This window comes from Daphnia magna, linkage group LG9 (assembly GCF_020631705.1).
Source record: "Daphnia magna isolate NIES linkage group LG9, ASM2063170v1.1, whole genome shotgun sequence".
Classification (NCBI taxonomy): Eukaryota; Metazoa; Arthropoda; class Branchiopoda; order Diplostraca; family Daphniidae; genus Daphnia; species Daphnia magna.
The window spans coordinates 3,359,684-3,380,594 of NC_059190.1; the positions used below are offsets into that span (position 1 = coordinate 3,359,684).

The following is a 20,911-nucleotide window of genomic DNA, read 5'->3' on the forward strand; positions in this document are numbered from 1 at the left end:
TTGCTGCTATGTTTGAAACACGAACATGGTGTCGACCACGGTTGTTTCTCAAAATAACTTATGGCATGTGGTATATATCGAAATTGTCTGCCCGTGTATACGGCCTCCGCATTGCATTGATACAACCAGCACTTTGTAATAGAAAAGTGAGCAAAAGTAAATGTCATCTAACGATTACTTGAATGAATGAAAGAGTATGATCCACTTGATTCGTTGCGGACTTGATAGGCATTGAAAGGCAATGTGCGTAGATTTCAAATGCGACGGGTCGTCTTGCGCTTGAAATAAATTTTCCGAGTCAAAAGACTAGTGACACATGGAATTTGCTTGCGCTGGTGCATGTTCGAATCTTGTGGCGTGTTCGATTCGAAACCAATGGAAACTATTCGAGAAACAGTCGTCATGAGGGAGAGTAGATCATCATCTCTACCTCGCTCAGACAACACGTAGCACAAGGCTTGGACAAACCAAGATCCGTTTGTTGTATTGCGCCAGGAATAAAACCCTAAATAATAAAAATACGCATAACATTATATATTATCTATGATAGATGACGCGTGTTAAACTGATCCTACCGGGAACCGTTGAATAGGCGATAAGGAAGTCAGCGTGAGTGGGTATTTTATACGCCACTGCGCTGGGTGAATCTGTTTCTGTGATTCTGGGCAACATTGTTGTACCAGCATCCAATCTATCACCCTGACAAGCCTAAAGGGGGTAGCATTCAAAGAATATCATAACAAATTTGAAATGGCACATGGTACCACTACCTGAATGAAGAACAATTTAGGCTTTCCAGCCAAGGTAGGGCACTGGTCTGACGTAAAATGTGACCATAACTTTTCAGGTTTATATTGTTGGTCTTTGGCATATAATATGCCATCATCACCATGGGACATCAATGCAACAAGAACACAGTCATGATCCGAGTGATCCTCGTTTGCCACTGTAGAAACATGTTATTGCGATGAAATAGCCTGGAAAGGAACTATCAATGTTGATGAATACTTACACTTCACAATTTCAGTATTAAGTTCATTGAATGTGAGATCATTGAAATATGTGACATCAAAATCCAGTTCTCTCAGCCTCATGTACAAGTTGTCTCTATCTTTGGATGTTCCGGCACGTGCTTTTAAATCAAGATTGGGATTGAAATTTTCATGATTGAAGATGTAGGCTTTTCCCCTTTTTGCATGGTTCATGTTGTATGCTTCTGAGTCACGATCAACAGGTAAAATGGCAAAGCTAGGAAAGTCAGGATTTGAGCCAGGTCTAAGGAACAAAACCAAGAAATAATAAAGATTTTTCTAATTCGAAATTTGTTTGTTTAACTTACTGTTTAAATTTAACATCAGTTTCATCATGATTTCCATTTGAACCTAACTCATTCTTAGTTTCCACCCCTTCCATTTTGTTTTTAACTGAAAGCAAAACTGTTTTAAGGAAACAAAGTTGATTAAGTAGAAATGCCAGTATTTATGACTCATACAGTTCAGTGACCACTGACCAGTGACAAGACAAGCAATGGGGTACACTTTTTAAAACTTAATAAATAACAAATTACGAAAATGTCTGAGTACGTAAATAGACACGTAAAGCGCAACACGTATTAACTGTAAATCAGTTTTCCTGGGTGGTAGCGGATGTAATAACGAACCTAATTAAATGTCTTGACGGGGGTGGAGAAATTGTCTTCCGATGGATACTTGTGACGGTATTTATTTGAAACAAGAAGCTTTGGAAAAACAGGTCTAGACGTGACATTTCACGTCTTTCCACCATGTGTTGATCATTGTGTCCGGTAGATGGATTTGCTCAGAAGTCAGAATATAAAACACCTTCGTAGTTCGTTTGAATCTTCTTGATATGTATGAGAAAATGTCTGAAATTTCGGATGTTTTCTTTTAGGTGCTAGGCAGTTACGTAGACGGGCATACTACTAACTTTTTAGGCGCGATATGTACTAAGATTTGAATCATTTTGACAAATTGATTTCTTAAGGTATGTTTTTCTACACTATATTCTTAAAGAAGAAAAAACGTGGTTCAACTGCTGCGCATGTCGGTTCTATCACTTTACTGTGTGAGATAACGTTTGCCTTCTGATTACCTGGCAATTGAAATGTTTTCCATACTTTGATCTAGTAGACTACCCACTGATAAAAGGTACAGAAATAAGTCAAACAAAGGGAAAACACAGATTTTTGTATCCAAGGAAACCACATTGTTTAAGGAACTGTGTGCCAAGACCTTCATTTTACTAAGACCAGATTAATTATTTAAACTGATATTAGTTTATCCTCTGACATCCGTATGTCTTTCTTTTTTGGATCGACATGGGAAAATTTTGTTTCGTCTTGGTAGCTACGCCCTCGACCATTCGCAAGGGCTTCGTTGTTCCACTTGCATCACGAACGATTTACGAATAATTGTCATACCCTGCTTATGGCGTTTGGTGAAGAAACCATAATATGACAGGTATGTAATTTATCAAGATCCAAGTCAATCTAGAGTTACAGTGTCTACAAGATAGACATTGGCTGCTTTATTTAAACTGGGTAAACAATCAGATAACAAGATAAGACAACAAACAATTGGAAATCAGTTATAAACGCTCTGAGCTCTTCATTCCACGAGCGGTACGTGGTAATTGAAAGATTTCTCTTGTGTTACAAGTGTGTTACCAAAATGGGGATCAACACTGTCCTCAAACTAGTCTGCGTTATTCTTATGGTTGAAATTATCCACCAGTCATCGGCGAGACCGTCGATACGTGCCGATAACTGTGGCTACCAGGTATAGGTTGTCAATTAAACATTGATATGTTACGTAACATTTAATAATTGATCAAAGGGCCATTAGTCCGAGACCCAATGAAGTACACTATTTATAACAAAAGAAAATTCAAAATTTTAAAAAATATGGCGAACCACGCCATATGGATGTTCTGACGTATTTCACAAAAAGAACATTAATGACATGTTTTTGTTTGTTTCTCTCTAGACTTGTCCTCTGGAAAAGGAAGGATTCATCAACGTTCATCTCGTAGCTCGTAAGTTTCCTGATTCTGCATAAAGTTCAATTTATTTAATTACTTATTTCGTTTCTAACAAGACACACACGACGATGCCGGCTGGTTAAAAACTGTCGATCAATACTATTATGGAGGTAAGTAAGACAATTTGTAACAGCAATTATACCGTCTTAATTACTCATTGAAAATAAACAGCTCGTAGCCAAATTCAAGAAGCCGGAGTCCAGTACATTATCGATTCGGTTGTAGATGAACTGAAAGACCATCCTGATCGTCGGTTAGTATACTTCAAGAAGATTTGAATATACATTAATTGTATAATACCCATCTGAAAAAATAATTCATTAACCACTCATCTTTTTAAATTTCAGATTTATTTATGTGGAAATGGCATTTTTTTCAAGATGGTGGGAAGAGCAGAATGAAGCCACCAAGAGTATTGTACGAGAATTGGTGAATCAAGGTCGATTGGAGTTCATCAACGGTGGCTGGTGCATGAATGATGAAGCCACAGCTTATTACGTGGACATCATTGATCAAATGTCGCTTGGCTTGATGTAAGCTGTTAGTCACTTGCAAAGGCATTTATTATCAAATAATAATACCTTCTTTTAAACAGTACTCTGAACGATACATTTGGTGAATGTGGACGTCCCCGGATCGCCTGGCAGATAGATCCTTTCGGCCATTCACGGGAACAGGCCAATCTGTTTGCTGAAATGGTATGTATAGATTTTACGACATGCAAATCTTGTTAAGAAACAAATACTACAAGTTTGTTTAAAATCTCAGGGTTATGACGGATTGTTCTTTGGACGACTGGATCACGAAGACAAAAGAGAACGAACGACCAAAAAGACCATGGAAATGATTTGGAAAGCGAGTAACTCTCCAGGTAAACTACATTTTTAATTAGCACAAGAATGGATTAAAAGACTCGTTGGATTTTGCAGTCAATCAAAGTTCGTTGTTTACTGCCGTGAATTACAACTTGTACCAGCCACCGCCAGGTTTCTGTTTTGATATTTACTGCAACGACGAACCGATTATTGATGATCCAAAATCCAAAGATTACAACGTCGAACAAAGGGTAGATTACGAAAAATTCATACACTGCATCTTCAAAATCAACTGATTAAATACTTCACAGGTAACTGATTTTCTCAACTACTGCGAAGAACAAGCCAACGCGTATGCCACCGATTCTATCCTTTTGACAATGGGAAGCGATTTTCATTACCAAGATGCTAACGTTTGGTTTAAGAACATGGATAAGCTGATCAAGTAGAGCATAATATGAATTACAGAACTTCCATTTCATGGGTAATGCAGTGAACCAGTAATACAGGTACGCAAACGCTCGTCAGACGGAAGGCAGCCGCTTTAACTTGTTCTACTCGACTCCAAGTTGTTACACGAAGGCGTTAAATGATCACGCAGTCACTTGGCCAACCAAGACGGACGACTTTTTCCCGTATGGCAGTGATTCGCACGCTTATTGGACTGGATATTTCACATCTCGTCCAGCTTCTAAATACATGATTCGACAAGCCAGCAACCTTTTGCAAGTAAAAATTATCAAATCAAGTTTGTTTTGCATAAGGTAAAAATGATTTGATCGTATGGTAGAGTTGCAAACAAATGGATGCGACGCCTAGCTAGGCAAGGTGCTACTAAAGCAGGCGATCTTTTCACAATGAAAGACGCCATGGGGATCATGCAACATCATGACGCTGTAACGGGGACTGAGAAGCAACACGTCGCCGAAGACTACGCCCTCTTACTTCATAAGGGAGTTGAGGAATGTCGAAAAATTCAGACTTCCTATTACGAGTGAGTGAAACCAAATGTAGATGTTAAAAAACTGGAAAACTAATGGTTCGTTTAACAGAAAGGAGCTTGTGCTTGGTAATACACCGCTACCAAAAGTGTCCTACTGCCAGCTAAACATGAGCCAATGCGAACCATCAGAGACGAACAATCAATTTGTAATTAACGTCTACAATTCTATGGCACTTGTAGTCGACAGATATATTCGTGTTCCAGTGGCGTCCGGAACCAATTTCCGAGTTCTCGATACGCTAGGTATGTTGAGACTATCTATGTAGGTTTGGCTATTAAAATTTATTTGAAGATTGGAACATATGCCGAATGTGCCTTTCAACCACTTTAAAAAATGAATCATATTTTGTAGGGAATACCATGCCATCACAGTCGATTCCAATCGCGGAATCGGTCAAAGCTCTTCCGGGTAGAGTAAGCACCGCTACACGAGAACTCGTTTTCCTCGCTAGACAATTACCTCCACTTGGAAGCAAATCTTATTTCGTCCAACCAGAGCCAAGTGGAGAGGATGAAACAATAGAACCAGAAAACAAATCTTCCATTTCTAACGAGGTACTAAATTCCTTTTCCCTGCCTAAAAAGTATTCTAATGACACAATTTTCTGTTACAGAAAGTAAGCGTAGAAATCGACGATGTGACTGGCCTTATCAAATCCGTAACAGTCAACGGGAAAATGACTCCGCTTAAGCAAGAATTTTTGTGGTACGCTAGCAAAAGTGGTGACAATTCAGAGGCCGATAAACGCGCATCCGGCGCGTATATTTTCCGCCCTGAAGGCAATGATCCATTGGCTATGCCCAGCAGCGGTGTCAGAACCACAACATACTCGGGTAAATAATTCAAAAATTTTTGAGTAGAGCTCATCAGCTAACTTTACTTTCGTCACTAGGTGATCTCGTCCAGGAAATCCATCAAGTTTATAATCCCTGGGTGTCTCAGACTATCCGCGTATACAAAGGGCAAGAACATGTCGAGCTGGATTGGGTTGTTGGGCCTATTCCTGTCGAGTGAGTTCAGGCGACTTGTTTTACTAACTACAACATTAATAGCATTGCAAATTCGTCAGGGATGGAATTGGAAAGGAAATTATCAGCCGCATCTCGACTGACATGGTCAGTAAAGAAACCTTCTACACCGATGCAAACGGACGTCAAACTCTCGAACGAGTCCTTGACGTTCGTGAATCGTATCCTTACACCGTTACCGAGCCAGTAGCAGCCAATTACTATCCTGTAAATTCTCACATCTTCGTCAAAGATTCAATCGGCAACCAAATGACAGTATTGGTCGATCGGCCACAAGGCGGATCTAGTCTGCACGATGGAGAGCTAGGTAAAAAAAAAAACACTAAGTAAAATTCAATAAACAAAAATTATTCTAACTGAATTCATTACAGAATTAATGGTGCATCGACGTTGCCTGTATGATGACGCTTTTGGTGTGGGAGAAGCACTTAACGAAATGGCTTACGGCACAGGTTTGGTTGTACGTGGTACCCATTTCTTAATTCTTGGAGACAAGACAAATTCTATGAAATTGACTCGTTCGCTCAGTCACGAGCTCTACAAGCAACCGCAAATTTCGTTTATTCCTTCAACGCTATCTTATCAGGAATGGTCGGCTCTCTACAAAACGGAGGTTTGTATTTCTAAGTAAATTTTCTTTTCTCGTACAGACTCATTATAATTTGAAACACTTCATTAGTACCAATCTATCAGCCGAACTTTGCCAAACAATGTTAACTTGCTGACGTTGGAAACGCTAGCGGGAGGGAAATATTTGATAAGATTGGAGCACATCTACGATGTTGGTGAAGACCCCATTTTGTCGCAGACGGTCACCGTATCACTCGAGGTAAATAAGAAACACTGCAATACTGCAATGAAATTAAAATTAAAATGTTTGTATGTTTAAGGGTTTGTTTCCTGGCTTTACCATTACATCGGCGGAAGAGACCATGCTGGGAGGTAATCAGTTCAAGAAAGATTCCAACAGGTTGATTTGGAACGCTGCATCCCCTGAACGCAAGGCCGGCCACCAAATGGGGGAGGTGCGTATTCCGGCTGTGCTACTCAAACCGATGGAAATTCGCTCGTTTATCCTTACTTTGGTTCGCAACATTTAGAATGCTATCGCATTTGCAACAGTGCATTATGGTATCAAGCAAAAAGGGTAAAAGTAGCTGATAAATTTCAGATGTCAGTAGAAAATAAAATATTTTGCTTATCATCCAAGTAGCAAATACCTCTGCCAATTACGCAATAGGAAAAACAAACAAAGGTTACAATTTGCTCCGTATTTCCGTTTTCATGAGATTGTTAGTTATGCTTACGTAATTGTTGTGTGATGCCACAGTATGACTTTCCCATAACCTTGAGAGAACGCGAATAAGTAGCGGTTTCGGAAAAGCATAAAATAATGCCAGGTATGTGGTGGGGGAATGCCAATTAATCTTATAAACAGAAAAAGGAAAAAAAATGTCGAGCAGGATTACAATATCGCCAATTTGAGCTGATATGACCCTGACCGTGTAACGAATGAGGTACTTTTTAATGAGACCGCCAAGGCAGCTTCACTACACGGATGGCTCGCTTTACTAGGTCGAATTTTCGAGAGAACGCCCTGAATACGATAGGCTACGTAAACAGAAGTGACCATGCATCAGAAGGTAATAGCATCAACGAAAGCTTAGGTTTGTGCAACGTGTTTTCGCCTAAAAGAATGACAGCTTCAAAAAGCTCAAAATGTTCGCTAAGAAACGAAGGAAAAAAAAGTAGGGGTCATACGTAAACAAAGTTGAATATTATAATTTTTAACTTTCGTCCTCAAGCGTAACAGTAATTGCACAAAATTTTCCCTCTTAATTAACTTTTTTTAAAATAGACCAATTCTATTCCCAAGTTTTGACTTGCAAAAACTTTTAGAAGAAAACAGTAACTAGAATGGCGTAACAAAAAGAAAGTGGGGGAACATTTCAACTTAGAACTTGCTCATCGAGATGGTCACCGTCTTCATCTCAAGATAGCTATGAATGCCTTCTTCACCCCTGGAATGAAAAATGTAAACGTTAAGTTCACTATACATGACCTAGCTAGAAAACAAAAGTTACATTTCGCGACCGATTCCGGATTGTTTAAATCCACCAAATGGAGCTTGTGCCGTCACGTGAAGGAAACAATTAACCCTAGGCGTGTCAGGCAAAGAAAAAAAGGAACTTTAGAAATAAAGAAAAATTGCTAACACTTAATAAAGTTTACCAAACAGTTCCAGCGTTTACTGCCTGCGAAAAAGTCAGAGCTCTGTTTATGTCATTGGTTAAAATGCCTGCAGCTAATCCATAGTGCGTGTCGTTAGCGCGCTTGATAACTTCTTCCATGGTGCTAAACTTCATGATTTGTTGGACAGGTCCAAAAATCTAAAAACGAAACGTATTCAGATTACATAGAAACAATAGCTGTGTGAAAAGGACAACCAAACCTCTTCTTTTGCAATCCTCATGTCATCCTGGACATCTACAAACACAGTGGGTTCAATGAAATATCCTTCGGGTCCATGTCTCTGTCCACCGACTTTCAGGCCAGCTCCTTCTTTCTTGCCAGCTTCAATTAGTGCCATGATTCTGTTGAATTGCAATTCGCTGACCTAAGAAAGATATTGTTTAGGCGAACTGAGGTATGAAATTTAATGTCTCCCTACCTGAGGTCCTTGATCAACTTCCCCGAACGGGTCACCCAACTTTCTCTTGCGTGCCAGCTCGGTAGCTTTCTCTACAAACTGGTCATATATGGATTCATGAACGAACGTACGCGTACCAGCGCAGCAACCTGATCGTAAGTAAAGAAACATAATCAGCATTTAGTGGTACAGAAGAGAATGAGACGCTCATGTTACATTGTCCCATGTTGGCAAAGACTGCATTGTGACAGGTCTGCACCGCTTTATCCACTAGTTTAGAATGATATTACATTAGTAGATAAAACGGTGAACGGATGACTTTGTTATACGAACGGTCGACATCCGGGAAAACGACGATTGGGGACTTCCCTCCCAATTCCAAACTGACACGCTTCAAATTACTCTTTGCTGCAGCTTCCATGATTAGTTTGCCAACCTAACATTTTTTTCGTCATTATTTTCAATAGTACCAAAGAAAATTAGAATTAGGTGACCATGGATACTTACTGCAGTAGAACCTGTGAACGCAATCTTTTGAACACGTTCATGTGAAGCCAAGGCCGCTCCGGCAGTAGCTCCGAAACCATTCACAACGTTGATAACTCCAGGTGGAAATCCGGCCTAAGAAAAAGAACATTCGGTAAACAGGCTATACCAAAGTGTCGGTTGAACCATTTGACACAGAAATTGGTTATACTTCGATAGTTAAATGAGCCATATAGAGAGCGGTCAATGGCGTTTGCTCTGCTGGTTTCATGACGACAGTGCATCCAGTAGCCAGAGCAGGACCCCATTTCCAAGCCAACATGAGAATTGGAAAGTTCTGATAGAAAAATAATAGTCAAACTCGTGTTTTTGCTCTATTATATCCACAAAATATTTAATACCCAAGGAATGATTTGTCCAGCCACACCAACCGGCTCCTTTCGCGTCACCACAAACACATTTCCATCTGTCAAAAGAAAGCAGTAAATAATTAGCACGACGATTGACCTTCACCGTATTACGTTGGCTATCATCCATCATCCCGTTAGCCAAAAATTCTCACTCTACATTATGCAATCAACCACTACTACCCTTGAATGTCTAGCAAACAAAAAAGGAGACACAAGCATATGCAAATACCTGCTGGAATACTCTGGCCATGGATCTTGTCTGCCCATCCAGCATAGTACTTGAGGGCATAAATTGCACCATAAATATCAAACACAGCATCTTTCAATGGTTTGCCATTGTTATAAGTTTCCAACTGGGCCAAGTAATGCATATCCCTTTCCATGAGTCCAGCTAACTGTAAAACCAAAGTTTGAATATAAATTAAGACATAAACATAAATATTTATCATATTACCTTTTCCATCAAACGACCTCTTGCTGACGCATCCATGGTTCTCCATGTTGAGCCTAATTTGAAAGCCTCATTTGCAGCTTCAACAGCTAGGTCAATGTCAGCCTAGTGAGAAATAATATACGTTAGGTTTACTTGTATCCTTCTATACAGCCTTGCCAGTTGGCAAGGCTGTTCCACACTGGGGCAACCTATACTAGCATAAACATTAAACATGCATGTGTGATATGTATACACACCTTATCACCTTCACTGACTTGACAGATAACTTTGCCTGTTGATGGGTTGACAACTGGGAAGGTCTTCCCACTTTGTGAGTCAACAAATTGCCCATTTATGAACAGCTAAAAGAAATAAATAACAAAAAAATATTGCAGCAATTATAATCAACAGGAGGCCAACACAAGCTTTTAAAAAATATTTATGAAAAGATTGTAAATACTTTTGTAAACTTAATTTCTGGAGCCATGGTGCTGTAGAGATGCTATCACGGTGACGTCTTAAAGGTAGATAGGTCGTTGCTCGATTGCCAGGTTCCATCTCAACCTCAGTTTTATATAACGTAACCTCCTCCCGGGTAGACGTTCTATCTCGCATGACATATTTGCCATGCTAGGGTTATCATCTGCTATGTCAAAATCTCACAGAGTGACTTTTATGAAAGTCATGATTGAAATACAAACAAATCACCTAGATATTGGCGAGTTATCAGTAACAATCTACTATTATTATAGCTTTAAAATAGTACAGAAATATGTTCTATGTTAGGAACCAATTTATATTTTAAAACGCCACGGCATTCAATCGGTATGTTTACCTCCTGCAACGACATCTACCAGTTTCGGGACATAATTTCAGCTTCGTGACACAATATCAATTCTCGTCACAATCGAAATTATTCGTTTCCTTCTTAATTCAAGCCATAAGTGAATCGAATTAAAAGTCACCCAAAGTTTAAAACAATAGTTTTTGAGTAAATAAAATGGTAATGTTTCTTTGGAATAATTAGCATATAACATAAAACCGGGCAAACTAGTTTGTTTTTCCTACTGTTGGATTTAAGCTTTCTAACCCTTTATGAAATCAAACTCCATATCAAAGACTATTTTCCTGAAAAAGTTAATCAAGCAACAATTCAACGACGCGCATATGATCCCCAACGACATGATAGACAGGCTTATTCGAGCTTCCTTCCAGAATAGTGCCCGATTATTTGGATACGTGTTATTCCAGCAGAATCTCCTGATATGACTTTTCTTGTTTTCCGAAAAACGAAAAGAAAGAGAAAACAGGCGAGAAATATTGATAAATAAAAAAACCAAGATGGGAAATTTTTCTGCAAATATGTTGGTAAAAGTGTCAGCTGTTCGTCGGTGTATACATAATTGTCTGGTTCGAACCATGCGCTTAAGTAATCCTCTTTCGCGTCTTGTTTCTGCTCATATCTTTGCCGTGTCAAGGCCTTAACCTACTTTTGAAAAAAAAAAAATTAATCTTGTGCCTGTGTGTAACGGAGATGATTTGTTTTAAAAAAGAGAAATCGTTCAAGGCACTTGTGTGGATTTAAATGAGTCTTCAAACTCATCATATTGCGCTAGAAGGGTAAACGACTCTCTTTTCCAATACACGCTAACGGTTTTAGCAAGTTCTTTCCATCCAGATACGTCCCTTCGTAGAGAAGAGAAATTCAACTGGCAGGACGTTGACCATTCGAGAAAAAAAAAACCCCGGGGTAAAATGAATATAATTAAGATTATCGGACAGGTACAATAAACAAGTTTGGGAAACTGGGAGTGACCGGACCGGAGAAAGCAATCGAAGTTCGTTTGGGGCGTGAAAATGATGTTCTTTCGTTGTATCATCCTTTGTATTCGGAGCACACCTTGACACTGAAAATGGTTGAATCGTCTTCACTTTCACTCGTCCCGAAAAGTGGAGCATCGCTTCACGTCACTAATAAATAATCAGAGGAAGAAGCCCAATACAAGAAAAGGCAACACACACAAAAAAGTGAAAATACACCAGACTATCCAACCCCGGTTAGCCTGTCCTTGGTGGCTAATAGCCTTAGCTGCTAGCTTGATGTTATAGATGACTACAGTTTATGCCGTCAGGTAGTCAAGGACTTTTCTGAATTAACACAAATGTACATAGTCGGCGATGGCCCGTTAACGAACGTTTGCTAGCTCGCACTTTTCCCAAACTCGTCTTTCATCCTGTCTCAACTACCAGCTGGTCACTTTCACAAACGAAAGAAAGAAAAAAAATAAACCCTAATAGAGACCATGATTCTAATGCGTCGCGATGTTCTCTCTTTTTTCTCTCTCTTTCTCAACGCTTTTAAATAATCCTCGTCATCTACCAGCTCTTCATGGTTCTCGTATACGCCAAACGGCCATTTTGGGAAGCCGCAGACGGTTGCCGAGGTCTTGTTCAACAAAGCAAAGGCGAGAAAGAGAGAGAGGAAACGTCCTACAACTATATAAAGGCGAAAACTTTCCATCTACTCTTGACAGTCCAGCGAGATCTGACACGCGTGGCTCTTGTGACTAGCAACCATAACAAAAACCACTTTTCTTAAAATTATGCGTTTTTCGGTGAGATTAACTTAACAATTAGTCGTTACTTCTATCAAGTGCCCAAGGTTTTTTTCCTACCTTGCTGTGTAGACTAACGAAGATTTGTTTTTTTCTTCTCCGCGTTAGGTTCTGATTGTTGTTTTTCTCATCGGCGTGACGGTGCTGGAGGCCGGGCCAATCCCTCAAAACAAACGAGCTAAGGTAAACGCACAGTTGTGTCACAAAAAGGACGTTTGCGGATTTAATTTTGTTGTTTCTTTTTCTACTTACATTTTCCCGCGATTGCCGACTCACGTGTTGCCGCAAACAATTTGGGGGAAAAAACAGTGGAAGCCTAAGGCCATTCGTGATAAAGAGGCAGCCGAGGCTAAAGCAGCCGAAGAAGCAGCGGCCAAAGCAACTGAAGAATCAGCTAAAGTAGCAGCGACAACCGAGGAGGCCAAAAAGGCTGAAGAAGTCAAAGCGGTGGAAACAACGGCCCAAAATGTTCAAGCTGACGAAGTGATAATCAAAGCCGTTTCCGAAGACAAGACCACCGTCCTGGCTGACGACGCGTCCACCAAAGTGTGCCATCCTGAAAGTGAAAAGAAATCTACAAAGACAGAGGTCGCTGTTGAAGAAAAAACTGAGCAGGTTGATGCAGCCGTTGTTGCGGCTGAAGCTGCAATCATCGTAAATGAACCCACCGTTGTTGTTGCGGATGAACCAGTAGCGGTAACAGAAAAATCTGATGAAACTGCTGTTACAGTAAACGAAGAACCCGCCGTAGTCATTGCGGATGAACCTACTACCGTCGTTGTAGACGAACCTGCTGTTGTCAAGGTAGAAGAATCAGGTTCCGCCGTATAAGGTAGCGACAAACAGCGCTGGTCATCGAGCCAGCACCATGGTTTATCACTTGCTGCAGTTCAACATCCTAAGAAGTAAAAAAAGAATGTCATGTATACGCCAGTAATCTGATAACGTCTTTACAGCATCAAGCCAACATAAAGATTTCATTTCTCGTCTTCGCCCTGCTTTTGTCTTCTGCTCTTTCATCGCCAATTGTTCAGACCATCACATACGAGTCGTCCTTTTTTTTATCGTTCGTCCTGAATATAACTAAAATTGTAAAAACAAAGGAAAACAAAATACAAGGTGAACGTTATTATCAAATCCGTTAAGTCGTTTTCTTTTATACGAAGAAAAAAATTCAGTCGGAAGGGTCGAGTATACAATAAGAATGCAATTTTCTTGGGGCGTTGTAGAAAATAAAAAAAGGTCTACCTCTTTTTTTTTTTTTGCTTTCGACTTCAATAAAAAGGTGAGTGCACTCCAACGTCCTTGCTATCCGCCTTGTCTCTATGGCTCGGACGGTTGTCTGAATAACGGACCTTTTCGTTGTTTTTTCATACAACGTCTTCAAACTGCTGTATAACTAGATCAATTAAGATAATTAGAGTCTCTTTTTGGTTTTTGTCCAGCGTTATTGACATACATTCTCCCAAATTGGTGCATACAATATGAAAATTAAGCGAGACCCAGGTCGGAACGTAATCTAAAGCAACTCAATTATTTAGGACAAAAATACGTGGATAAAAAAAAAAAAAATGGCGAACTTGGAATGAAAAAGAAAAAAGCCACGGCATTGTTTCCGGCGTTGATAACTTCCCACCCAGTTTTTTTACGTCTTATTGTTAAAATTTCCGACTCTGCCGAATGAGTAATAATAGTTACCTTCGATTCAAGGACGCTAGTTGACTTGACCATTTGGTCATTTCCTGCGTGTCTGATTCGAAGTCCTGCTAGGCTGGTTGGCTTTTGTCGTGCACCATAAAAGCCTCAAGACAAATAAACCAAGTTAACAAAAAATTGCAGCTAAATAACACGAGGATTTTCACCGTGGCGCCCCAATATGTCCGTGAAATTACTTGGAAGAACGACTGTCGAGCCCATATCATCGTCTGTGTAACTGACATTACCTAAATGGGAAAAGAAAGGGGAAAAGAATAAAATAAATGTTTAAAAAAATATTCAAGAACAAAAGAGCGACCTTGATTCTTATTTATTTATTTATTTTTTTCATATAGCCTCTAGTTATTCCTCTGCCGAAGCTCATCTTGACGAATGATTAGGTGAAGAACCGGCATATAGATCTCAAACGTATGCAAATGAGAAGAAGAGTAAACCGGTCCGTGAACTCCGTCAATGTATATCCTGTTCTCAGGGAGAGACACGAATTCTAAAGAAGAAAAAAAAAAACAAGATTCAGATAAAATTGTATTTGTTAAACAAAAGCTTGAGGGTCAATCAACTGTACTTTTTTTTCCCCTTCATTTTTAGATGTCTCATCAACAATCTTTATTCTTCAATAACTTTTAAACTTTTCTTGTTTTTCTTTTTCCTTTCTTACTTCAAATGAGTGCCGTGTGAATAAAATAACCCGTCCGACCAAAGGTGTGTGTGTCGCCTTGTGTTATTATATCCAATGTATGAGATTTTTTGCTGTTGTTTCTTTTGCGGTTTTTTCTCTTTGAGGTTTCTCATCGCCGTGTCACCTTGGGACGCATCAGTCCATCGGAATGCAACAAATGTTTTGACGTAAATAGGGTCTCGCCGATCTTCGAGGTGAGGAAGTTTAGTGGTCGACGGGGGTATTTTTCTTCTTCTGCCTTTGTGTTTGGATGAAGGACGCGCCCGAGCACAGTATAGTTCTTGGTCGTCAAGGGTGAACGACTCTTAATGGCGGTTGATTTTCGTGGTAAAAATTGGTCGGTCTTCCTCTTCTTCGTTTTCGTGCTTTTAATGATAATCTTCTCCTTAGTTTGAACATAGTGGTTTGATTTATTTGCATATCCAATCACGAAAATATTTCTCTTCAAAAGAAAAGAGATACTGCTCGAAAGGAATTCGCCTTCGTGAGGAAGTAGTTGCAGAAATAGTTTAAGTGCAGAAAAGGATCGACGCCAAACGAAATGGCGCAATGGATGAAGCTGACCCCCAATTATGTCTCTTGCTTCCTTCTCCCAAGTTTTGAACTCAAAACAACTACGAGACGTTGCGCAATTCAGGGTTTTTCTTTTCATACACGCTGCTAGGGAAAGAAAAGCAGCTCGGCGCCACTCCCCGAGACACCACTCATCGTAAATTATGGGTGCAAACCTTCTCCGTTCGTCCTTTCTCGGTTGTTTGCCAGGTAGCCGGATTACAGTGAAATTGCCAGACGTGATTTCTAGAAAAAAAACACAACAACAGAACAACAAAAGCAATCAAGTAAAAATAAAATAAAATAAAAATAAATAAAACAACAAACGAACATACCCAGAAACCCGTCAGCACCCGCCGGCACGTCGCTGTATATTCGGCCACCGGACTAAAGTACTTACCGGATGACCGGACGCAGCCTTGCACCGCCAAACATCCTTGATGGTTGTTACACTTACACCAGACAGGTTATCTATACTCACGGTTGGTGTGTGACAGCTAAAAGCTAAGAATGTTGCTGGCCCGGTATTTTTATGGGAAGGGCGATTTATCAATCTCTTGCGATACTTTTGTGGGCTGATTTATTCGCTCGCAAAAGGTAACGTTCACAATGTGCAATTCTTCTCTATTTAATCTTTGCTTTTCTTTCTTCCGCTTTCCATGGAAAATTTTGTTTTCGTGACTTTGAATCGTTTTACGACGTAGTCTCGAGTCTCTGCTTCTAATAGTTCCTGCTTTTATTATTGGTAATTTTTTATTTTCAAACCTCCCTCTTCTTTTTAAACGTGCAAAAAGAAAAACAAAGGACGAATAAGAAGAAGCAAAGAAATGAGGGCCTGTCCCTCCTCGTACAGACACATTCCTCCAAATGAGGGAGCCGTGCGCCCAGGCGGGCTAGAACCCGCCCCTCTCTTCTTGCGTTCATTTTTTCTTCTTGCTCTTGTATTTCTACATTTTGCTTTAGGGCCGTCTCCGCCTATATAAGAAGGGGCCCCCGGAAGAAAACTTCACATCAGATCTTAACTCGCTTTCGGTGAGTTTCATTCACAGCCGGAAACTTGCCACCAACTTTTAATCGCAACATGGCCGTTCAACAGGTACATTTTTCTTGCTTTTCCTTCTCGTTTGATTGCTAGCTTCTTTTTTTTTCTCGCACACTGCCAAAAATGGATTTCATCTTCAAGTGACATTTTTCTAGCTGCCACTATTAAACGCGATTTAAATTTTCCTAGTTGATTTGGATCGCTCTCATTGGGGCTGTCATTGTAAATGGATTTCCGGTTAAATCTCCGCAAGCTGGAACTGAGGTATGCTATAAACGTGCAACAAAGAAAATTATATAAAAAAATGCTTATAACAACGCAATGTAACAGGATGAGCGACTGAATTACGAAAAATACGTTCGGCAATTGGAAAAGAAACACAAATTTGCCTACAACGATATCGACCAACCTTGGCAACCGATTTCTGGTGACGACTCCGTGGAGAATGACAGCCATGAATTCATCCTGCAAGGGGACGATTTCGTCTCCGTCAAACCGGTAGTGAGAGACACCAAACATCAGGCGTCAGAGGCACCTGTCGTTGCGGCAGATGAAGCGGTCGTTCCAGTAACTGAGGCCCAGAGTCAAGCTGTCACTTTGACGGACGTCGTGGCTGACGTCGAGGACGCTGTCGCTGAAGTCACCACGACGCAAGAGAAAATATTGGCCGATCCAGTGGACAACGCCGTGCCCGCGACTACGACGCACGAGAAGCTGTTGGCCGATGCTGAAGACGATGGCCTTTCAGTGACTACAACGCACGAGAAGCTGTTGGCCGATGCTGAAGACGATGGCCTTTCAGTGACTACAACGCACGAGAAACTGTTGGCCGATGAAGTCTTGGGTCAAAGTGAAACGGCCACTGAACAAGACGTCGCCACTCTCAGCCCTGTCAACGAGCCGGTGGAGGAAAGCACGACATTGTCCGTCCTCAAAGTCGCTTTGATCGAAGAATCATTGGTTAAAGTGGCCCAGGTTGAAGACTCTGAAGTCAGCGAAGGATCTGGCCAGCCCTTGATCGATTCCACAAATAACGATGAAGGCTCTGGTGCCGCTGAAGTTTTCAAAATTGATGCCGCTGAAGGATCCGGCTCAACCGATGAATTGTTCAAAGAAATTCAGACGACCATCCAACCGGAAATTTCCAATGACGAAGTAGCCACAGAGACTGAATCCACTTTGCTTTTGAATAACGACGGCCTTGCTGGTGACGATTTGGCAATCACCACAGAAGCAGTAGACACCAAATTGGCTGCAATTGTAGAGCAGCAGCTTGGCGAGAAAGAGGTCAAGCCCACAGACAGCCCATCTGCAGATGAGGTACAATTTGAAAGAAATTGCGTATTGTTTGAACAGATATTTTATAAAATAAACAACTATTACCTCATAATTAGGCTGAACAGACGGAGATCCAGCCAAGCTCGACGATAAAAATCGCTCACGCGGACGATTCTATTGAAGCGGTGAGTCATCAACCTTGAACATTTTCCTAGAAAATAAAAAAATGATCAAATAATTATTTCAAACTTGAAAATGTCAGGTGACGACCGATTCCTCTATTGCAATCAGTGACGTCCGACTGGATTCGACCACAAAAGATTTGGTATTTTAAAAAAATTGCAATTTTGTGGTTGAAAAACTAATTTGGGTTGCTGTTTTCATTCAGGCGGAACCGGAGGAGAGCACCACATTGGTTAACATTGTCTTGAAGGATGAAATTGCAGCCGATGAGGCGACACAAGAAATTACAACTGAACAGCCAGATAGTCACCCACTAAGCACCCAATCTGGTTTTTAGGTGTAGGGAATCTTTTTTTTTCCAAAATTCTCCTGTGTTTCTGTTATTATTATTATTAATATTTTTTTTTTACTGTGCGACCTAATTATATTTCAATTTTGGTCCCATAATTATTTTACGGAACATTCGCGTAAGTTCCAATCGCTTCAAATGTGCCGATCAATCTCAATACATTTCAAATAAAAAAAAAAAAAGATCAGAAAATTCACGAAATCTAAAAACAAAACAAATCAATAGCCACAAGTTGGAAGAAAAAAAATTACTGATAATCCACGTTGGTTAATCAGGCCGTAAACAAACAGTGTTATCGGCTAAATAGGTCCCGCATGGTTTCCTTTTGACGTGGTTTGTGTGCGTTCAACGGTAAAACGACGCACGAGGACACCATACGGGTGATCTTGCGCACGAAAAAAAAAGTGAGACAAAAGTTTACGGATAATGGTATTAGACGTCAAATCGGGCGATGTGGTTTCAGTCGCGCTTCCGGATTCACTCCGTGTGTCCCTGATGAGATGATTGTGTTCAGTGGACCGACAGTTGCTCCGAGCCGAAGCGTCCTGGAATGGTCACGCTTGGGGAATCCTTCGCAAGAATCTTTGTGGGTCGTCGATCATCCGGAGAGGGCAATCAAGCCGGTTGAATTGGCCAAACAAAAACAAGTGAATTTGTCTGATTTAGCAAATATCACCATCGAGATATTATGTCGGCTGCAATTGCTCTATCATACCAACAAAACCGATGGCGAATGGGTGAATAACTTGAATTCTTTTTCCCTTTTTTTTTTCTTTCAATAATTACAACGTATTTGGCATTCGTTTGTTCCCCAATGATTGCATCAGGTTTGGGAATTGTCCGATGTCAACATCAGCGATATTGTCGACGTACTCGGACTCGATGGCTATGTGGCACTCAGTGACGTCATTGTGCTTCCCGTATGGTTTAAAGTATCGATGACGGTGCTGTTTGTCGGGTGTTTGATTTGGGCCAGTATCAGCAATGTGCGCATGCTCGTCGCCATTGGCATTCGCAGGTAAGTCCACCTGGCTTGATTTTCTAGGAATACCGTTATTTCATAATCTTTACCTGCACATCCATATATAGATCGTCGTGGTCGAAAACCAATGTCCTTATTGGAGCTCTAGCTCTAAGTGACTTGTTGACTGTCAGCAGCACTACACCGACAGAAATATCTTCCGTTATTCATGATTTAAATATTTGGGTATATATGCTGACTTACCGTTTGCAAGTCATGTTTGCTTTTCAAGTTCAAAATTTGAATGCTAGGATTTTGGACGGCTCGGTTGTGTCAGCTTCCCGTTTTTGCAAAGCGCCGCCATCTTGAGTAATGCACTCATTTTGTGTCTGATTGCATATGACCGTTACGTTTGCGTGGTCAAGATGCAACCACATACAATGAAAGCCAAACCTGGTTGGCCTATCGTGGGCTGCATCATAGCTGTTTGGATCGTTTCGATTGGTAAAAATAGATGACAAACAATTTCATTAACCTTGCCTGATTGCATTTGGCTGCTGCTACATTATGAAAACATTTCGAAAGGAATCGCTTTACCTTCCTTCTGGATATGGCGCATTTACTATTTCATCTTAGTTGATGACATTCCTGACCCTGAAATTGGAATGGATTTTTGCAGCGTCTTTCCTTCTTGCAACAACAACACTAAATTGGGTCCGAAAATCTACCCCGCCTATCATGTCGTAAGTATTTGCTTTTAGAAACTAGTGATTTCAATTTACGAATGTCAAAATATGCCATTAACGTTTAGATGTTGTGCGGAGCCATTTTCGTTCCATTATTTCTACTCTTTGTGGGTAAGCCTCAATTGACTCTTTTTCAGTCTTGCATTATACAATTCGGTTACTCGTATTTGTTATTTATTACCTTTGTAGTACTTTATGGACGAATCGGCCATTTTCTTTGGGTTCGCTCGCCAATTGGAACAGGGGATTCCTCCAACCTCCATCTTGCCAGGAAGAAACGGATAGCATGGGCACTTTTCTGGCTCGTGTTCTGGTTCTTCTTTTGTCGAATGCCCAACTGGATTTTTGTTATGGTTACGATGTTCGTAGACGAAGAAAACACTAGCGGATTGTCGATGCTTAAAAGCACACTGGTATTCCTTTCGGTATTGAATACTGTTGTCAATCCATGGCTCTATTCTCAGCTCAACGAACCACTGAAAAAAACTATGAGTAACTGCAGCGAAAAGCTATGTGGACAAATCCGCAATTTGTCTTGCTGTGGGACTGAAAGGAAAGTGGGTCTCTGTGATGAACAACAACAGGATCATTTGGCACAACAACTGGAACGCCGTGGTTCTCATCATCTAGTTCAACCCATAGTCCTAATGGAAGAACCGGGCATCATACGCCCTCAAGCCAATGAGTTAGCCATCTTTACCGTCCACAAATTGGTCCATGCTGAGGTGACGCAGTCGACCTCTAAGAACGGCAATAAAACCCGCCAAACTTTTTTGGAATGACAATTTTTCGTTCCGAATTATTTTTACCAGTTATTATTTTTTAAATTAACCTTATTTTATATATATGAAAATTCTTTTTCGTAAATGTAATCTCTGATGAATTTTAAATAAATTATCTAAAC

At 40.4% G+C, this 20,911-nt stretch overlaps 6 protein-coding genes and 2 long non-coding RNA genes across 14 annotated transcripts; 4 read left to right on the plus strand and 4 right to left on the minus strand.

Annotated features, from left to right (window-relative positions):
- Positions 1–71: 71 nt before the first annotated feature.
- On the minus strand, positions 72–1,809 carry LOC116931192 (caspase-1). Of its 6 annotated transcripts, none has more exons than XM_032938715.2 (6): positions 1,661–1,809; positions 1,340–1,436; positions 1,013–1,275; positions 771–946; positions 576–699; positions 72–505 (listed from the first exon to the last, which is right to left on the minus strand). In XM_032938715.2, exons 2-6 carry the CDS (start codon positions 1,411–1,413, stop codon positions 255–257), a joined length of 888 nt encoding a protein of 295 aa, XP_032794606.1. In that variant the 5' UTR covers positions 1,414–1,436; positions 1,661–1,809; the 3' UTR covers positions 72–254. The 6 variants fall into 6 exon arrangements, with proteins under 6 accessions (XP_032794606.1, XP_032794601.1, XP_032794603.1 ...); XM_032938710.2 differs by having other exon boundaries at positions 576–708; XM_032938712.2 differs by having other exon boundaries at positions 576–708; positions 1,618–1,733.
- An 801-nt stretch (positions 1,810–2,610) lies between these two features.
- On the plus strand, positions 2,611–7,111 carry LOC116931184 (lysosomal alpha-mannosidase). Its single transcript, XM_032938702.2, is given in 20 exon segments — positions 2,611–2,798; positions 3,006–3,054; positions 3,117–3,170; positions 3,232–3,313; positions 3,408–3,593; positions 3,656–3,758; positions 3,829–3,931; positions 3,990–4,126; positions 4,187–4,320; positions 4,385–4,604; positions 4,666–4,689; positions 4,691–4,869; positions 4,928–5,121; positions 5,231–5,433; positions 5,493–5,712; positions 5,772–5,889; positions 5,949–6,214; positions 6,279–6,520; positions 6,587–6,736; positions 6,798–7,111. Coding segments are annotated over 20 exon segments (2,982 nt in total). The 5' UTR covers positions 2,611–2,690; the 3' UTR covers positions 7,008–7,111.
- A 562-nt stretch (positions 7,112–7,673) lies between these two features.
- On the minus strand, positions 7,674–10,508 carry LOC116931188 (retinal dehydrogenase 1). The gene is made up of 14 exons (XM_032938705.2): positions 10,347–10,508; positions 10,144–10,248; positions 9,908–10,009; positions 9,683–9,848; positions 9,445–9,509; positions 9,255–9,380; positions 9,065–9,178; positions 8,891–8,993; positions 8,774–8,827; positions 8,579–8,706; positions 8,360–8,524; positions 8,140–8,297; positions 7,992–8,066; positions 7,674–7,928 (listed from the first exon to the last, which is right to left on the minus strand). Exons 1-14 carry the CDS (start codon positions 10,371–10,373, stop codon positions 7,862–7,864), a joined length of 1,455 nt encoding a protein of 484 aa, XP_032794596.2. The 5' UTR covers positions 10,374–10,508; the 3' UTR covers positions 7,674–7,861.
- Positions 10,509–12,341: 1,833 nt separating this feature from the next.
- On the plus strand, positions 12,342–13,638 carry LOC116931193 (tol-Pal system protein TolA). Its single transcript, XM_032938716.2, has 3 exons — positions 12,342–12,501; positions 12,610–12,684; positions 12,811–13,638. Exons 1-3 carry the CDS (start codon positions 12,490–12,492, stop codon positions 13,330–13,332), a joined length of 609 nt encoding a protein of 202 aa, XP_032794607.2. The 5' UTR covers positions 12,342–12,489; the 3' UTR covers positions 13,333–13,638.
- A 114-nt stretch (positions 13,639–13,752) lies between these two features.
- Positions 13,753–16,255, minus strand: LOC116931199. The gene is made up of 6 exons (XR_006651448.1): positions 15,784–16,255; positions 14,783–15,694; positions 14,516–14,704; positions 14,364–14,444; positions 14,200–14,303; positions 13,753–13,900 (listed from the first exon to the last, which is right to left on the minus strand). It is a non-coding gene; the product is annotated as an uncharacterized LOC116931199 (long non-coding RNA).
- Positions 16,256–16,407: 152 nt separating this feature from the next.
- Positions 16,408–18,398, plus strand: LOC116931189. The gene is made up of 6 exons (XM_032938706.2): positions 16,408–16,544; positions 16,680–16,754; positions 16,821–17,810; positions 17,885–17,953; positions 18,031–18,093; positions 18,157–18,398. The coding sequence occupies exons 1-6, from the start codon at positions 16,530–16,532 to the stop codon at positions 18,286–18,288; spliced, it is 1,344 nt and encodes a 447-aa protein (XP_032794597.1). The 5' UTR covers positions 16,408–16,529; the 3' UTR covers positions 18,289–18,398.
- On the minus strand, positions 17,874–20,322 carry LOC116931201. Of its 2 annotated transcripts, XR_006651450.1 has the most exons (6): positions 20,189–20,322; positions 19,859–19,994; positions 19,526–19,744; positions 19,016–19,460; positions 18,722–18,882; positions 17,874–17,979 (listed from the first exon to the last, which is right to left on the minus strand). It is a non-coding gene; the product is annotated as an uncharacterized LOC116931201 (long non-coding RNA). The 2 variants fall into 2 exon arrangements; XR_006651449.1 differs by lacking the exon at positions 17,874–17,979 and having other exon boundaries at positions 18,295–18,882.
- On the plus strand, positions 18,801–20,903 carry LOC116931186 (QRFP-like peptide receptor). Its single transcript, XM_032938704.2, has 7 exons — positions 18,801–19,037; positions 19,128–19,318; positions 19,390–19,507; positions 19,573–19,765; positions 19,847–20,004; positions 20,073–20,118; positions 20,197–20,903. Exons 1-7 carry the CDS (start codon positions 18,801–18,803, stop codon positions 20,787–20,789), a joined length of 1,536 nt encoding a protein of 511 aa, XP_032794595.2. The 3' UTR covers positions 20,790–20,903.
- The last annotated feature ends 8 nt before the right edge of the window (positions 20,904–20,911 follow it).

Excerpts from the sequence above, each read along its gene's own strand:
- LOC116931192 (XM_032938710.2), bottom strand. The coding sequence starts at position 1,413 with ATGGAAGGGGTGGAAACTAAGAATGAGTTAGGTTCAAATGGAAATCAT. Across the intron at positions 1,276-1,339 it reads ACTGATGTTAAATTTAAACA|ACCTGGCTCAAATCCTGACT; the intron begins GTAAGTTAAACA and ends TTTGTTCCTTAG. Across the intron at positions 709-770 it reads CTAAATTGTTCTTCATTCAG|GCTTGTCAGGGTGATAGATT; the intron begins GTAGTGGTACCA and ends TACCCCCTTTAG.
- LOC116931188 (XM_032938705.2), bottom strand. The coding sequence starts at position 10,373 with ATGGCTCCAGAAATTAAGTTTACAAAA. Across the intron at positions 9,849-9,907 it reads GAGGTCGTTTGATGGAAAAG|TTAGCTGGACTCATGGAAAG; the intron begins GTAATATGATAA and ends TTGGTTTTACAG. Across the intron at positions 8,067-8,139 it reads GTAAACGCTGGAACTGTTTG|GGTTAATTGTTTCCTTCACG; the intron begins GTAAACTTTATT and ends TGACACGCCTAG.
- LOC116931193 (XM_032938716.2), top strand. Across the intron at positions 12,685-12,810 it reads CTCAAAACAAACGAGCTAAG|TGGAAGCCTAAGGCCATTCG; the intron begins GTAAACGCACAG and ends GGGAAAAAACAG.
- LOC116931189 (XM_032938706.2), top strand. Across the intron at positions 17,811-17,884 it reads ACAGCCCATCTGCAGATGAG|GCTGAACAGACGGAGATCCA; the intron begins GTACAATTTGAA and ends CCTCATAATTAG. Across the intron at positions 17,954-18,030 it reads CGGACGATTCTATTGAAGCG|GTGACGACCGATTCCTCTAT; the intron begins GTGAGTCATCAA and ends TGAAAATGTCAG.
- LOC116931186 (XM_032938704.2), top strand. The coding sequence starts at position 18,801 with ATGATTGTGTTCAGTGGACCGACAGTTGCTCCGAGCCGAAGCGTCCTG. Across the intron at positions 19,319-19,389 it reads GTCGCCATTGGCATTCGCAG|ATCGTCGTGGTCGAAAACCA; the intron begins GTAAGTCCACCT and ends ATCCATATATAG. Across the intron at positions 20,005-20,072 it reads TCTACCCCGCCTATCATGTC|ATGTTGTGCGGAGCCATTTT; the intron begins GTAAGTATTTGC and ends ATTAACGTTTAG.